The sequence below is a fragment of the Adiantum capillus-veneris genome, chromosome 7, assembly GCF_014529385.1.
Source record: "Adiantum capillus-veneris isolate H3 chromosome 7, ASM1452938v2, whole genome shotgun sequence".
Taxonomy (NCBI): domain Eukaryota; kingdom Viridiplantae; phylum Streptophyta; class Polypodiopsida; order Polypodiales; family Pteridaceae; genus Adiantum; species Adiantum capillus-veneris.
In genome coordinates, this window is record NC_140937.1 from 164,728,169 (window position 1) to 164,746,052 (window position 17,884).

Genomic DNA, 17,884 nt, shown 5'->3' on the forward strand with positions numbered 1-17,884 from the left:
TACCAACACCAACCATACCAGTTTACGCGCCACGCCTCTTCAATGCCCAACATCGGGGGTTTAGGCAAATCCAAGACAAAATCCTCGATGCGTTAGCCGTGTAGGTCATTCAATCCCCGACACACTAACCGTGTAGATGAGCCCAAAAAAAAGAACAAGACCTAGGCAACACCCCCGATCCAGTAAAGCCTGAGGTCAACGATCCTTTTATCTAAGGTTAAGCGATGTAGGTGATCCTAGTCTTGTAGTGACGCTACCAAGAGAAACATAACATGTGAGTCTAGTCACAATAGCATCTTCCATATGCACAAACAATCTTTTCCAAGCAGTTAGACCGTACAGGGTCTCTACCCTTACAGGTCTACCATAAATTATCCAAATCACTTCATGATCTAATCCCAAAACCATAAACCATAATCCAATCAAATCACATGGGTGAGCACTCCACCCAACTCAGATGAGGCACAACCAATCCTGCATAACCACTTTAGAACATAATATGGCTGCAAAAATTTTGGCAATATTATGGCAGCATAACCCTATCCAGGAAAAAAACCAAAGAGCCACACCGGCTTCCACCATAAAATCACAACCAGTTTTTTGTTGTTGGCATTGCCTCTAGGAGACTTTTGGACAATATCCTTCCCCTTAGGCTCATTATTACGGTCCTTGTTCTCCGTGGGCTTAAGATTTTTCTTAGCCCCTTGTTGGAAATGGATTCGTGAAGCCACCATGGTATGGTGTATGATCGTAGATATGGTGCGTGGCCTTTGGGAGTTGACATACTCCGCCATATCTTCCGTTAGACCCGCACAAAATTGTTGCTTTTGCTCTCCAAAATCCATATTTTTGAAGACAGTGGCTTTGAGATGTAAGTCCCAAAACTTTTGTCTAGATATTTGTGAATAGATTCATAGGGAGAGAGCTTCAAGCTTCACCATTCAATGAGTACTTTGTCTTTAGCATCGGTAGCCAAAAATTGCTTCATGATGGAATCTCTTAAAGCTTTCCATGTTTGTGGAGCTTCACCGTTTGCTCGTAGGCTAGACCACCATTGCCTGGCGGAATTTTGAAAATGCATAGCTACATGTCCTAGCTTAGAGGACTCCGTGAAGCCCTCATCTCCATACGCCGCATCAAATTGTTGAATGAAGGCCAAGCCTTTGTCCGTAGCACCAAAGGTTGCAGCATAGGTAAGGAAAGAGACGTTCTTTCCTCCCTCTTTGAACTTCTTGAGCTTGGACGACCTCTTCCATGTGGCATAGGATTTCCTATGGCCTATTCTTTTTGGTGGTTCAAAAGTTGCACCGTCGCTTTCTTCAGAAGATGAAGAATTTGAGGAAGATGGAGAAGAGGGTGACCTCTTTCTCGCCTTTTTCTTGCCTTGTTCCACCTTGTCTACACCATCACTTTCTTCATAAGAGGAAGAGGATGAAGAAGATGGAGAAGAGGGTGACCTCTTTCTCGTCTTTTTCTTCTCTTGTTTTCTATCATCCCTCTTTGAATGATGGTATGGAGAAGTGTGCAATGGTCTTCTCCGTTTAGGGGGTGTTGGAGAGCGTTTTGCCTGCCATCTTTGTGGAGCCATCTCCGCCAAGGTGGCGGGAGACTCACTTCTTTCTCGCTCTTTTGGTGTGGGCTCTTGAGTTCTCCTTTGAGAAGGAGATGCGTCGTCAAGTAGTAGATTTTTGAGCCCTTCGTACGGATCCTCTTCTTCTTCCCGAATCGGAGAGAGGCCTCTTTTGGAAGTTTCACAAGGAGGCCTCCTAGGTACTTTCTCTTCTTGGTGGGGAGTTTGGAGAATCCCATGAGCACGAAGCTACCGTTGCACTTCACTTTGGAGGGATGGATTGCCCATGGCTTGTTGTAGCCTAGAAACAAGGTAGTTAGCAAGCATAGGGGCATCATTAGTAGCCTGATCATTAGCAAAATTAAATCCATCAACATTAATTTCACTCTCTTTACTATTGTCATCCATTCTAACAACTTTTAGGTGTAAACTTTTTGAAGTGTACTTTGGCACTTCAAGCCCTAGTTGCTACTCCTCTTAACCCCTTTAGAAAAGCACTCAAGCTTCTGTACCCGTGGCTCGAATATTATTAATTGCAAGGAATAGAAGAGAGGGTCTTTCAACACCAAAATAGTACCGGCTCCTGTCAAGCTTCTAATAGCTCAATAGTGGTTAGGTTGTAGGCAAGCCCCATAGGACTCTACTATTAAGACCATAGCTCTCAACGGTGATGCCCTGTTATCTACACGAAGCAAGCACACTACAAGGCTGAAAAATCCCTATTCTACTTACTCAATTGCAAATAATCATACCAACCATTTATAGTTAGCTTGAGGACCTCCCTTCTTGACCAAGAAAAGAGAAACCTTGTGCTCTGATACCAATGTAACTTTTAATGGCCTAGTAACTTGTGTAGCAGAAAATAGCATAAACATAGTGAGCATTTCATTAGAATAGATTTATAATGATCATAGCAAGAGTGCTTGGATGGAGAGAGCAACAAAAAGCATAACACCTATTTAGATAGGCACGAACAATACTTTAAAAGAGAGAAATTAAGCTATTGACAATAGTTGAGGACCGGATTTACATGGAGCCGGTCCCCCCTCCAAAAGGCTTTGTATTATAGGTTTCCCCCATCAAAGGAGACATTTTACAATACAATAATTTGTATTCCTTCAATAACGTGCTGGTGCAATGAAGATGGAAGCTTCAAGCATCAAGCTAACACTTGTAAAACACAACATCAATTCCCTCACAGTCTCAGACCCAAGACCTCACACACCTTTGAAGATGGTGAGAGCTAGTAGGGTATGAGAGTAGATTGAGAGGAAGAAGGAGTATTCTTACAAGAAAGAAGTATATCTCGTCACATAATCACTCATAAAAGCTTAGAAGAAGGGAGTTTATAAAGGTAAAAATAAACGTTCCCTGAAGAGCTTGAGCATTATCGTAAAGATAACCGCTATTTCAAGTGCGGGGAGCAAGGGCATTCTTATCTTGCTTGCCCCCACAAGAATACACAAAACAAGCCTCCTAGAGCTACCTTGGTTGAAATCCAAGAAGAGAAAGCTCACCATAAAGGATCTCCTCTATGCCATGCTTGGGGAAAGGGAAGAGAACATGATGCTTTTAGTCTCTTTGACCCTGGTTCTGCTCACAATTTCATCTCCATAGAGTTGGCCACCAAGCTAGGCATCCAAGCCTATGAGATGGGAGATGTCCTACCCGCCGATGGTGCTTTCAAGGGGCAAGAAGCTTCAGTCACTCCCTTAATTGGGAAATTGAGGCTCCATGTCCAAAGCTATGTGGACAAAGAGGACTTCTTTATCTCTCCTCTCAAGCATGGGGATGTAATCCCAGGGGCACCATGGTTTGATGGCATGGATGCCAATGTTGAATTCCCTAAAAGGAAAATCTACTTTAGGTTCAGGGAAAAAGCATAGATGCTAAGGAGTTGGGTGACACCATACCCATTGTATATACGCAAGCTTTCAATAAGTCAATAAAGAGCTCTATTTTTGTGTACATGATTTTTGTTAAAGATGATCAAAATGAACCTAATGCTTTAGCAAAAGAAAATATAAATAATCACAAGGAATTAGAGTTATCCATTTTTCTCAAGGGATTTCAAAATGTTTTTATTGATGACATCCCGTGTGAACTACCTCCTAAACGAGGCAATGATGACCATGCAATCGAACTTCTTCCAGGAAGTTCACCGTCTAATAAACCTCCTTATAGAGTTTCTCAAGCTCAACAAGAGGAGATTATGTGGTAAGTGCATGAGTTAGTTGAGAAGGGCATGGTTAGGCCTAGCTCATCTCCATTTTGTTCACCCATGCTATTAGTGCAAAAGAAAGACGGCACATATCGTATGTGTGTTGACTATAGAGCCTATAAAGCACTAAATATGATCACTATCAAAAATAGGTTTCTCGTTCCACGGGTAGAAGACCTATTGATAAGATGCAAGGGTCGACCTACTTCAATAGGATTGACCTAAAAAGTGGCTACCATCAAATAAGGATAGTTGATCAAGAAATTGTAAAGACCACGTTTCACACTACGTGGTCTTTACATTGTAAAGACCACGTTTCACACTACTATCAAATAAGGATAGTTGATCAAGAAATTGTAAAGACCACGTTTCACACTACGTTTGGTCTTTACGAATACATTGTCATTCCTATTGGCTTGACCAATGCACCAGCCACATTTAATCGCTTGATGGAGAAGCTATTCGGGCCTCATCGAACCTTTAATGGAGTGTTCTTTGATGATATCATCATCTACTCTAATTAACTAGATGAACAAGAGCAACACCGCCAGGCAATATTTCAAGTCTTACAAGAGAATAAACATTATATTTATCGAAAGAAAAGTGAAATTTTCTTACAAGGGATTCAGTATTTAGGTCACAGTATCTCTCAAGATGGCATCCAAATGGATCCATCAAAGCTAGAGGTAATAAAAGGATGGCCTAATCCAAAGAATCTTCATGAACTAAGAAGCTTTACAGGTATGTGTGCATACTATAAACGCTTCATAGAAAAGTTCTCACAAATTGCAGGACCATTACATGACCTAACAAAGAAAAACGTTAGGTATACATGGTCTGCCAAGGAAAACAATGCTTTTGAAAAGCTTAAAGAAAAGCTTATCTCTTAACCTGTGCTTACACTGCCAGATCTCTCAAAGCCATTTGAGGTCCAATGTGACGCTTGGAATGATTGCCTTGGAGCTATTTTGCTCCAAGAAGGGCATGCCATAGCCTATGAAAGTCGAAGGCTCGACCCTGTTGAGCAATCTCTAGGCATATATGGAAAGGAACTCCTCGCAGTTCTACATGCCTTAGACTCATGGAAGCACTATTTACTGGGGAAGCACTATTCATTGTTTAATTCATTTAAAAACACTTACTAAAAGAACCGTTAGAAATTAAGCTCTCTAGAAGACTATTGAACAGTCTCCCAAGGGGTCTAATGAGCATTCAACAGCCCAATGGCTTGCCTGATTCCTAAAGGCCAAAAGACTAAGGGGTCCAATGAGAGTTTAATTGCATTATTTTATTACCTAAAGCTCTCACAAAAGGGGAAAGGGGGACCTATGTCACAAGGCTATCACTTATGCTTCTCAATTAGCATTGGCTAAGCTTTGCAGGGTCCAATGGGTGCCAGCATGAGTAAAAATCATGAAGGGTTGACCAAGAGAGAGAGGGGGCTGATTTTGGCAAGGCGTTATCACACACACACTCACACAATCTCATGTGTGAAGCAAAGAATAATCTCTCTCCTTCTCAAGCTTTAATGGAAAGCTCATTATCTACTCCAAGCTTGTGAGAAGGGAGGCCTACACCAACAACTATTGGCTTTGTGATGCAAATCCAACCAAGAGCCAAGCTTCAATGCATGCTCATCTCCTCTACCATGCTAATTACTAAGCTATGCTAAGCTTTTATGAGTGATTATGTGAGAAGATATACTTCTTTCCGTAAGAATACTCCTTCTTCCTTTCAATCTACTCTCATACCCCGCTAGCTCTCACCATCTTGGAAGGTGTGTGAGGTCTTGGTGAGGGAATTGATGTTGTGTTTTACAAGTGTTATCTTGGTGCTTGAAACTTCCATCTTCATTGCACCAGCAAGTTATTAAAGGAACACAAAGTATTGTATTGTAAAATGTCTCCTTTGATGGGGGAAACCTATAATACAAAGTCTTTTGGAGGGGGGACCGGATCCATGTAAATCCGATCCTCAACTGTTGTCAATAGATTAATTTCTCTCTCTTTTGAAGTATTGTTCATGCCTATCTAACTAGGTGTTATGCTTTTTGTTGCTCTCTCCATCCAAGCACTCTTGCTATGCTCATTAGGAATCTATTCTAGTGAAATGCTCACTATGTTTATGCTACTTTCTGCTACACACAAGTTATTAGGCCATTAAAAGTTACATAATCCATGAGGGATCTCAGTCCTTATCCACAAATCATATTCTCACTGAACCAACTCCCACACTTGGAGTTTGACATATCCACTACAGTCAATCGGAGTCCACACACATGGCTCTTAAGACATGAGATTTTTATGAATAAAATAAATCTGACCAACAACTAAAAATGATATAAAAATCCAATTTTGACAACATCTAACCATGCAAAGTTGATGCATCATATCTGCACTTCACCTCTCTAGCACATAAAGCTATTTTGACCTAGAAAGGTGGAAAACAATCATACTTATGCACATGAGGCATCCACATCTATCCATAAGGTTCCATACGTCATATAATATCATTCCATCACCATAAACAAGATGCAAAACAGCTTTAGCCCTTAGGTCGACTATAAACCATAACCTCACACATATGCAAAAAACAACTCTTTGCCATTTTTGGGAGCATACATAACATGCAAATGAGAGTGTTTGACTTCAAACCAGTGCATCAAGCTCAACTCCATAATGTAGACTAACACTCTATCACATCACTTTGCCCATTTGAGATTCACACAACAAACCGTAACATAGAAAGAAAGCTACTTTATTCATAACTGCCTATGCGGTTCGGGTTGACTAACCATATACCCCCACATGAGTTTATGGACATCTAACACTTGAACTCAACTCACCAAAATAAACCATAAATCATACATAAATGGCTCGGTTAACTCACGATGTCATATGGTACTCCCCCTTGGTAGCACCCCTACACACGCGTAGGTAAACCCGGTTATGGAAGGATAAGTAACTTGCATACCCAAGGTGATAACGGAGACCTAAATACAATTATCATAAAGTTTAATCAATCTTTTCAATTGGCTACATGGGTTTGCCCATCCGATGAATTTATATGGTGGTTCTCCAAAATTTTGACTGTGGGCAGCAAGCTGTTTTTTTACCATATCTCTTAGCTCGTGCGTGATTTTCACATGACACCCAAGAGATAAAATGCTCTAATTGATGTGTTTTATCTCTGGTTTAAAGGGTTCAAATTGATCCATAACGGTTTGTGAGTTACTAAAATAGTGTTCCTACTGCTTCTATGATGTGAATCGAAAAGCGCTTTTTATGCACGCACATGATCATAAACACATGAGAGTATCCTTCTTCTTCCCGTAAACGAGAGAGAAGAGCCTATGGAGATGGTGATGAAGAGCTTGCACCACTCCGTATAATAGGTACTTATTGCGTTGCGGTAGTAGACGCAACAGACGACACTGAAAACTGAGCACTACAAATGAATTTATGGGCACTGGGCAAGGCTGGAGTGAGCCCCAAGGCAAACACTAGTGCTACCTTCTTAGCTAGGAATAACTGCACAACTTTTGGGACTTTTCTAAAAACAAGGCTTGGCTTTTGGTGGTCAACTCTCCCACTTACCATTCAATTTTGCAGTAGAAATGACCAATTGAACAGTATCCGGCCTACTAACGAAACCTTGACTAGACTATGCCACACCGTGATGTCACGCCATAATTATGAATTTCCTTTATTGTCCCGACATATTTACGGTATTGCTTTTTATAAAAAGAATTCCTGTAAAAATCTCGTTTAATCTCGTTTTTCTCCGGTGATAATTTTTTAATTCGATGGAGACTAAAATTAATATTTTTATGTTTAGGTCATCTTAAAAAGTACATTGCTTTTCAAAAACGTTGAAAAGCAAAAAAAGCTAACAATAGCATTAAAAAAAACACAAATTTTATTAAAATTGAACCACGGGTTCCCCTTGTCCATTGGAATAAGAAAGCGGATTCACTTTTCACTAAAAAGCACTAAAAAACATGAAAAGCTAAAAATAGCGTGAAAAGCACTTAAAAAGTAGATTTTTACAAAATTGAACCATAGCTTCCTTGAAACACGCAGGTTAAGGATCCGACCCTACTTTTTGAAAAAAGGCACCTAAAAGCATAAAAAAACTAAAATAAGCGGATTTTCTCAAAACTGAACCAAACGTCCGTCTGACCTACTAGAACATGGAAAGGACCTTGCTTTTTACTTTAGAACCTTACAATACTATCAATCAAGCCTCTTAAATCCAAATTTGACAAAACGGACATTAGAATCTGCTTTTCTTATTTTCAAAAGAGACCCAATTTTTGGGGATCTTTACATCTTCCCACTCTTGAAAAATTCGAGGTGTCCTCACCTCGACACGAAATTTGGATAATTTAGTCTCATTACATCATCACGTTCCCAAGTTGTATCTTCCTCAAGATATGTTGACCATTTAACAAGGTGTTCTCGATCATGTAGAGGCTTAGTTCTACTTTGAAGTATCACTTCGGGATATATTTCAAAAGTTCCATCAGTAGAGGTAGATAATAGAGAATTATCAAGAATATTGTGGATCAGGTACATACTTCTTGAGTAAGCTGACTTGAAAAACATCATGTACTTTTATGTGTGGTGGAAACAAGAGTTCGTAAGCTTGATCATTGATTCTCTATGTGATTACAAAAGGTCCATAATATCTGGCATTGAGCTTCTTATACTTACCCATTGATAAGGAACTCCGTGTGGGTTTCACTCCCAAAAATACCATATCGCCCTCTTCAAAAAGTCTGATAGATCGTTTAGGGTCAGCATAACTCTTCTGTTTATCTTTAGCAGTCTTAATATCATGCGTTATAAGATTGGTTTATAGTTGCATTTCATCCAACATTTCTTTGGATGCTTGAACCCGTATGAGAGGGTCTGTCCATTTGAGTGGAGTAAGACACTCTTGTCCATACAATGCTTGAAAAGGAGACATCCCAATTGAGCGTTGGAATGAGGAATTACATGCAAATTCAACCAAATACAAATGTCTAGTCCATTTACCCTGCTCATACATACAATAGGCTCTTAACATGTCTTTAATGTTTTAATTGGTCCTTTCTGTCTGTCCATCAGTTTGAGAGTGATAAGCAGTACTAAAGGCCAATTGGTCCTTGTAGCTGAGAATAAGGCTTTCCAAAAATTTGAGGTGAAATTCGTATCGCGATCAAAATTATCAGTTGAGGTAAGCCGTGATACATGAAAACACCCTTCATGAAGACTTGAGCTATATCCTTAGCTGTAATGTTGTTTTGACTGGAAACAAATGGGTCATTTTTGTAAGCATATCAACAACCACAAAAATAGAGGCATATCTCAAAGATGTAGGAAACCCTGTAATAAAATCCATGGATATGCATTCCCATTTCATTTGTGGTGCATCAATAGGTTGAAGCTTACCGGGGTATTAAATTCGTTCAGCTTTAATACGTTAACATGTTAAACATCTTGTAACGTAGTTCCACACATCACGCTGTAGTCCTGGCCAAAAGAAACTCTTTCTTACAGTAAACTCACTTTCATGAATTAACCAGTCAAACAATTTCTTTGTAGAAAAACAACTCAATCTTTTATTCATAAAATCATCAAAATGTCATATAGGAGTCTACAAAAAATCTATCCATGAGAAAAATATAGTAGAGGTTTCAACGATAACTATGGTACACGTCAATCGGCATAATGTAATATCTCTGCAAGTCAGATAATGGGTATAGAAAACCATATACATGAGGAAGATTGAAGTAGTCAATTAAATCTTTTTAACCTAAGCTCTTATACTAATTGTGAGGTCCCAACCCCGAGAAGATTGGGACGACTTGATAGATGGCCTTCCTTTATTCCCAAGTTTCGTTGATGACACCTTACTCCATGTCCACGAAGTAGAGATACGATCAACAGAAGAGAGGAAGTCCTCTATCCATAGTGATCGTGGTTGTAAGGGTCATACGCCACAGGCCAGGTCGATAAATCAAGAATTCAAATGGAAGCTATTTTCTATAACATAAAGATGAAATCCCATTGACATATTTAGAATCCATAAACGCCTTTTTTTCCACGTTTAAGAGGCACAACCGCATTCATAAATCGTGAATATGATATGAGACATAGTCTAAACTAACTAGTAATCTTGTGAAAAGTACCCAACTAATCGGGTCCATAGCTTTCAGGGGTTTGCATATTTAGAACATCTCCATTCTTGGCACAATGAATCCTAATTTTGCTTCTCTTAATACGAGGGAGTGGAAAGTTTCTCAACTAATCGAGACCACCCATCCTTGACTGGCAACCTAAGCCAGCTCCCACTTTTCACTCCACACTCACACTTTTTAACTTGTTTTCTAATTACTACCACACTGTTTTACACATACAAACAGTGTTCCTTAATTAATTCTAGACACAGGTTCTTTTATACAGCCCTTCAAACAATACCAAAACAATTCAAACAAGGCCTACTGAAGACAGTCCTATATTTCAACAAAAATAACTTTTTCAATTTCTTATGAGTTTGCCACTACTTGCGGACTTTATCTGTCTAACCAACAGACTTTACAGAGGATTTATTCGCTAATCGCGAATTGCGCAACATTTCCATCTCGCTACTTGAGGCATCTTGCTAACCGCGAGGCATCTTGCTAACCGCCAGCATCCCGCTACCTGCGAGGCATCCCGCTACCCACTAACCGCGAGGAACAAAAAAGAGCCAATAACTTCAGCTTAATATCCGCTAACCGTGGAATCATTTCGCTAATCGTGAGACACGAAAGATATTCTTTCAATAATTCTTCTCTTTTAAATGATTCTTCAAACATGATCAACCAACTCTTCATATCAGCCAATATCAACTTATCAAACAATTACAATTTATCGAGCCATAACAATCTAATAAAAAGGGACAATTTATCAAACAGTTCTTTCACTAATCTATGAAAACATATGTTTGTTTCTTGTGACAGAATCACGTTTCTTGGACGGTTTAAGGGGTTCCCTATGCTTGACTTTCCAAGTCAACATGAATAACAATGCAGAATTATAAATTTGTCTTACCAGATTAGCGGCATGTTTGATTACCTCCTGTGCTTGAGGTTGAACAACCTCACTTTTTTCGGAGTTGATATCTCCGCTTGAGTTATGATTGGAGTTGATGATACCTTCTTTTGCACCTTCCTTGGAGGTGGAACGACATGAGCATCCTTCGAGCTTCGAGTCACTCGCTTCGAGGCCATCGTATCGCAAAAGAGAAGGAAGAAAAAGAGAAAGAGAACTCAAGAATTTGAGGGACAGCATGTCAACGGTAGAGAGGGTGATGGAGACGGAGATGGATTGAGGGTGAGAGGTTGAGCGAGAGAGGGTAACTCTAACGTGATGGCAAGAGAGATTCCGCTTTTGAAAACTTCTGTGTGTGTGTTTCTCTTGAAAGTGAGGGAAGAGAGTCCTTTATATAGGCTCTCAAGAGCCAAAAGCATAAGCTAAGAATAGCGAAAAGCACGAAGATAAGTTCACGTACGTTTGTGGCTCTTATATATATATTTGGCATGAAGCATTCCGATGCGCAATTCTGATTCCCTAATATTAGAAGAAGCTTGGCTTCCAAAAAAAGAAGCTTTAACTTAACTCACTCCTCTTTCTTCTTTAAAAATACTCCTCCAAAATACTCATTTTCTTCTAAAAATACTATTTCTTTCCTCTCTCTTTCCTAAGTTTACTCCTTCTTTCTTAAGGGTCAACTATTATCTTTAGTAGATACAGTCTTGAGGCTTAGGTTTCCCATATCAACCTATTGTTTTTAAGTGAATAAGGGTCATAATTAATAGTTCTACAGTCCGATTTTTGATCCGATCGTTCCATTAGAATTCTCTTTGACTTAATAAAATGCGAACTTTAATATTTGCAAAGCAAATAAAGTGCTTTTATTGAAAAATGTTGGGTACAGTTCAAAAAGACTCAAATACTTCTTTCACCGGATCCTATCATACTACCTCTTATAGAATATAACTTTTCTTTTAACGTACGTGTAGTTATTTTGCTATGAACCAAGAGGATTTGTACACACAATTACTAAATAAAACATATATAGTATGGTAAGCACAAAATTATATTTCCAAAGAACAATTCATAGCCTATTTGGTCGGCACAGATTGAACGCCATTAACTCATCTATCAACCCTTTCATATTACCCATGATATGATATGACCATAGCCTTGATGTTTTTATCTTTGTGTTGTTTTCATATTCTCTTTTGTGTTCATTCTTTGTGTGTGTGAGTGCAAGAGAGAAAGACTGGGGCTTCTTTGATTGCACTTCCTTCCAAACCCTAGATTTCATGACATCTATGGTTTAACTCCTTCATATAATTTTTGGAGTTCTCTCACAAACTCTCATAGTCAAAAGCCCGGTGCTTTCCTGGCAAGATCGCAAATTTATTGACAACGGATGAAGCCCTAGTCCATTCCAATGGAGATGTGATGCGTTAGCAATTTTTTGGCCACTACACTAATACCATTATCTTCATATGGGAGGAAAATTATCTTTTCCATTGCAGGAAAAACTGGCTCAACATCGAAGCTCCTTACTGGCTCCTCTACCTTACTTGTGCCTTATTTCTAAAAACAGTCATGCAATTTGCCACCTCACTTGCAAAAAAATGAACACTTCACAAAGGCCTCCCCGTGGTAAGCCAAAAAGAGTGGAAACACCATCGATGAGAGCGCATATTAGGGAACAAAGGAGAGGGCAACACGCCATATTTTCCCAAAAAAGGCAACAAACACGTTGAGCCCCACACAAGATGGAGAAAAGACACCTACTTATGTGTTGTTTCGAAAAGGGACCATGTCACATAAGAAAGATCGTTACTCCCCCCTATGGGCTTCATAGCTGACTTGTCTAGAAGGCACGCTCAACTAAACATGCTGACATGCACTTTGTGTGTGAGAGAGAGAGAGAGAGAGAGAGAGAGAGAGCTGGCAAGAAAGGCCTTCTCCTCTGCATATATAGAGTGAGATCGAGAGTATAGATCACAAGAAGACACAACTCGTTACCCTTGACTCAACGTCCTTATCTGTGTGTGTGTGTGTGTGTGTGTGTGTGTGTGTGTGTGTGTGCATGTGCGTGCGCGCTTCCGTCCCTCTAGTGCTCCCTCTCTCCATAGATACAAAATGAAGTTCTCTCTGTGCTTCCGTCCCTCTAGTGCTCCCTCTCTCCGGAGGATATAGAGTGAAGTCAGAGAGAGAGAGAGAGAGAGAGAGAGAGAGAGAGAGAGAGGATTAAAATCTTAGCTTGCATTAACTGGTACCTTCCACTGTCAATACAAGGACCTTGTCTCCAAATATTTCTTATGCTCACCAACATAAAGTCCCTACCCCTTTTGCCACAATATCTTTCAAAGCAATTAACCAATAACATCCCATTGGTCGTTGGAGGTACATATTTAGTTTATTGTGGATGGCCATCTATGTGCAAGCTTCGTGATTTATCATTTATTAAAGATTGCAATGGTGGTATTAACCTTCCCGTGATTTATCACTTGTTAAAGAATGCAATGGTGGTATTAACCCTTCCAAAATCATAGCACTGTACTTACCCTGCTCTTCTCAAGGGTAGGCCTTGTGATTTTATCACTTGTTTAGCCACGAGACTAAGTGACACACAAAATTTAATGCGGGGGGAGGTTTGAGGGGATCGACGGTCCGCAAGTGGGAGGCGAGATCTTGAGGCGGACTAAACCTGGGCAACACGAAATCGAGGCGGCCGAAACTCGAGCATTGCAAAATTTCTGGCCTCCACAGGCCGATTTTGAACCCACCACCTTGCAGCCCGGGTGTTGGGTCACATGGGCTAACCAACTCACCCGCACACACATGTTGTACTCAAACGTGTTTTTATGATGTATTATGCTTTAAAACATGCATTGCCCGAGTTTAGGGGGTCCAATTTGTGGTCGGGTTTAATTTTTGATAGGACCGCTTTGGCTACGATTGCATAAACCTGTGTGTGGACTTCGCAACCAGGGATCCCCTCACCACCTCGCATTCAGTTTTGTGTGTTACTTAGTCCAGAGGCTTGTTTAGAATTATCATTATCATTATAATTATAATACTAGGAATTTTCTCCGTTTAGAGTTGGGCTGCCCCCTCCATCAAACAAGTGGCGCATTTGAGGAGCCCCTGTCTCGATTATAATTACACAACACCGCCGAGTTTATGCCTTCCGGCCGGAATGGATTCATGATTGATTGTGCTCAATAATACACCCCCCACAATGACACTGGCTGCGGTCCACCAACTACAGTAGCCTCGGGAGCATGATTATTAGCAGGAGCAGCTTCCTCTGAGCTAGCACCGTCTTGGGCAACTCCAGATACGATTACGCTGTGCAAGCTGAATGGGGGAACATCTGCTGCTCCACCAAGCCTCTTGCGTGTGCGATTATCGTCTGCTGCGGCTTCCACCAAAGCCTAGTCGATTGCTTTGCTGTAGCTGGCGCTTATCTAAAGTGCGTGGCCTGGGCGAGAGTGTAGGAGATGACAGTGGTAGGCTCACTGCTGGTTCAACCTCGACAGTGCAGAGTAATGGTAAAGTGAGTGTCGATGAGTGCGAACCTCACCAACTGGGAGTGAAGAGACGGTTGGGGGGCTCGGAAGCAGAGGAGGTGAGAAGTGATGCCATGCGCAAGCTAGCAGATGAGATGTTCTTGGTGAAGAGTAGTGGCCAATTTGAGGTTGATTATTTGGGAGAAAGCACCAAAGGTGATCTCAACATAAGGGGCGACATTGTGAATGCAGTTGGTAAGCCCTCTTTGTGGCCTTTTGTATTTTTACCAAAAAACAAGTGGGCACTGGCTAGCGTCCCATTCTTTTGCTTTTCTTATATCGGCGGGCCCGGGCGGGCCCATGTGTCGTAGTGAGTAGGTCTTATTGAGGAGCAGAACTTTTATTGTACGCCCATGCCCATTGCATTCGGAAGGTGGATGCTTCTCAAAGGTGCTTGAAATACTGGGTGGTCCTCTTGAACACTCATGTCGGCAGGCTAATGGTGGTGCTTGGTCAGGTCAATTTGCAAGGGCAGTTCTTCTAGTGGCATACCACAGCTTGGCCATGTTGAGTTTCTTGGCCTATTTTAGCCAGGAGCCCTAGAAAGGGTGACGTTAACTAGCCAATCAATGTTGTTCTTCGTTTGTGCTCTTCTTATTCTATGTTCATACCCTTTTTTTTTTCCTTTCAGATACTGAGGAATTTCACATGCTTGACAATACCATCGAGGAGGCTGCAAAAACAGAAGCAAGAGAGGCTGAGAAGCTTCTAAGAGAGCTTCAAATTTTGGCAAGTTTCCTTCATACACCTTCTTGATAATAGATTGTGCAGTATTCTTGTATTTGGTTCCACAATGGCAGAGTGTAGCACTCAGGTTTTTGCATACCATGCCTAGTAGATTTCTTCTGCTTGGTTACTACACAACACAAGAACACAAAAACCTCTGGCCCTTTGGCAAGTTGGACGAGTGAAATTTAAATATTTATTATTGAGATGCACATGGGATTCATTGTACCAATTGGCACACATTCATGCGTGTCTAGATATGTGTACGAGTGTCTTGATGTGGCTGTATATGCCCACCTAGTGGTTTTCTTAAATTGTGAATTTTTCACAATTTTGAGAAAATCAAGATAAATCTAGATTTTTGTCAACTTTATCAAATCTCTATAATCTTGGGGCCCGTCCACAATCAGCCTAAGCGCAACTGATGATAAACCTGACACAAAGATCAGATATGACACTAACACAAACACTCCTTACCCCAGTTGTGCTTTTACTTAGTTCTCCGTGTTAGTGATGGTTCCTTTAAGGGTTACCATTACAAAAATAATAATTACCATGTGTACAAGATGTGTGCATAGTGAGAGTGGTCCTTGTCCTTGATGCATTTGGGGTAGGCTGTGGACTCTCTAATGATTGCCTTTTTCTCCTTTGTAAACTGCCTTGCTCACATTTTGCCTTGCTTCTTGAACTTAAAGCGAATTCAATTGCAATGTTCTTCGAAGGCAACGGTGTCAGTTCATTTGAAACCCTTATTGATGTACCACCTTTTAAGTGTCGCATGCACATGGCGCTATGTGCCACGTGGACATGCTACTACTATGTCTTTTAAGCGAGAGTTTGTCAAAGCTGAAATTTTGTGAGCCTGTTCGTAGGACCCGCATATGCAGACAAGTCCATTATATTAGGTTTTTCCATTTTGTAACCCTTTTTGAAGAAACCGTTTGTACATGTATTTGAGAGGTGTAGTCACACTTTGGTTGGCATCAAGCAACACCAGCATAGCCAAGGACAAGCGAAATGCTGTTTTCCAATCCTTGAATCAAATGAATCACAATGCTGGGAGATATTGAGCTAATAGTAGGGGTCAAGTTAGCACTAAGCAAACTTTGAGGTGCCTTTGACCACTATAAAAGCAGCCCTCCTCATCATTCTAGCGCATTGTCACGTGCACATTTAACCCTATGTGCATGTGGAGAAGCTTGACTCCTACTTCTAGGGTTTAGGACAGCCGATAGCCTAGGAAGTGTTCTTGCCCTTTGTGAGCTTGTACGTAGGATGTGCATGTCCAAGCACTTTAGAGTAGTTGCATACCTTGTGATCGTAAAAGAGCATAGCTAGTGACTGCTAGGTGTAGGCACTAGTGTCATGTGACACATCCAACCCTGTGTCCGTGGACAAGCTACAGCATGACCAGGGTTTAGTTCAGTCAAGTCAGTCTAGAATAGGAAGTAATCAGACACTTTTGTGAGTTTGTTCGCAGATCGTACATGTCCAAACACTTAAATTAGATGCATATCCTTTAGTTGCACATAGCAAGATCATCAGATTACAGTCAGAACCCATCAGGAGCATTTTTACAGTACATAGGTCTATTTTTCCTATTTTTAACATTTTTCACTTATTATTTTTAAGTGACTTTTCTTGGAAAGTAGATAGGGCAATTTTGCTAAGTTTGTATAAGTAGATATTTAGCGCTAGCACTTTCTGGCAAAAGAGGCAGCAGGAGCACCTTGCTCAACAGGCAACTTCTTAGCAGAACCCCACAAAGGCCTAGTGTTTTGCAAGAGACTGCAACACCTAGCGTTTTTGGACCAAATTAGCCAGCGTTTTTGCTTATGCATCATCCTGGCGACAGAACCCCATCAGATCAGCCTAGCGTTTCGCATTGCAAACCACCGACAACAGTAGAAGACAAAGATCAGCCCTAGCATTTTTGCATCTGCATCACACCTCAGTGTTTTGCAAATTCATCGCGACGGAACCTCATTAAGCACCAACGTTTTCAGTTTTCAGCAGTCAAACATTGCAGTAGAACCCTTGAACCTCGTAGATCTCACCTTCCTAGAGCAGATCCTCGCCGCACGATTAGATCCCGCGCAGTTTACAGATTCAGCCCAAAAAACGCAGATTTCAGCATCTGCGTTGTCAGCGTGTCGTTGTCGCATCGTCGCCATCGACATCGTCACTGACATAGAGTTAGAATTCAGCAGATAGAGATTTGTAGATTTCAGCCCTTAGCATTTTTAGATTTCAATCCGTCTCGTTGTCGTCCTTATCGTCGTCGACAAGTCCAAGTATTGTAGAGATTTGTGCAATCATAAGTAGACCGCTCTCACCATAGAGTGGGGCCCTTGGAGGAGGGTTTTACAAATCTCCGGTGTCGTATTCTCTTCTCTCCATCTCTTAGTCTCATGCACCTTCACGCACGGTGTATTCACTTTGTTTGTGATCACTTGTATTTTGTCACTAAAGGAACGAAAGGCTCCCTTGAGCACAGTTCGGAGCACTCATCTTGAGCAAAGTTCAACATTCACTTCCGCTGCATCTTACAACTTGGAAGTGTTTCCATCCAGTAGCACTAGTACCAAGCCTAGGTAATGTGCATGTGAAGCACCTCTTAGTAGAGTAGGTTTATCAACTTACTATTGAGTGATTTTAGCACAAATTATGAAGTCGTGGGGTTGTTGATATGTTGCTTGATCCAACTCTTCTTCAATATATAAGTGACGCTAGAGGTTACCCT

At 40.9% G+C, this 17,884-nt stretch overlaps 1 protein-coding gene across 4 annotated transcripts in view; it reads left to right on the forward strand.

The window, feature by feature from the left end:
* The first annotated feature begins 14,007 nt into the window (after positions 1-14,007).
* Positions 14,008-17,884, forward strand: part of LOC147454984 (HAD-superfamily hydrolase, subfamily IG, 5'-nucleotidase) — an 85,898-nt gene continuing 82,021 nt past the window's right edge. Inside the window, exons 1-2 of one of the 4 annotated variants that reach the window (XM_086516831.1) lie at positions 14,008-14,610; positions 15,047-15,144. In XM_086516831.1, coding sequence (XP_086372957.1) covers positions 14,208-14,610; positions 15,047-15,144 — 501 coding nt within the window. In that variant the 5' untranslated portion in view covers positions 14,008-14,207. Of the gene's footprint in view, positions 14,611-14,756; positions 14,964-15,046; positions 15,145-17,884 lie in introns of those variants that run through there. The other 3 variants (XR_015188723.1, XM_086516832.1, XM_086516833.1) reach the window with 3 other exon arrangements.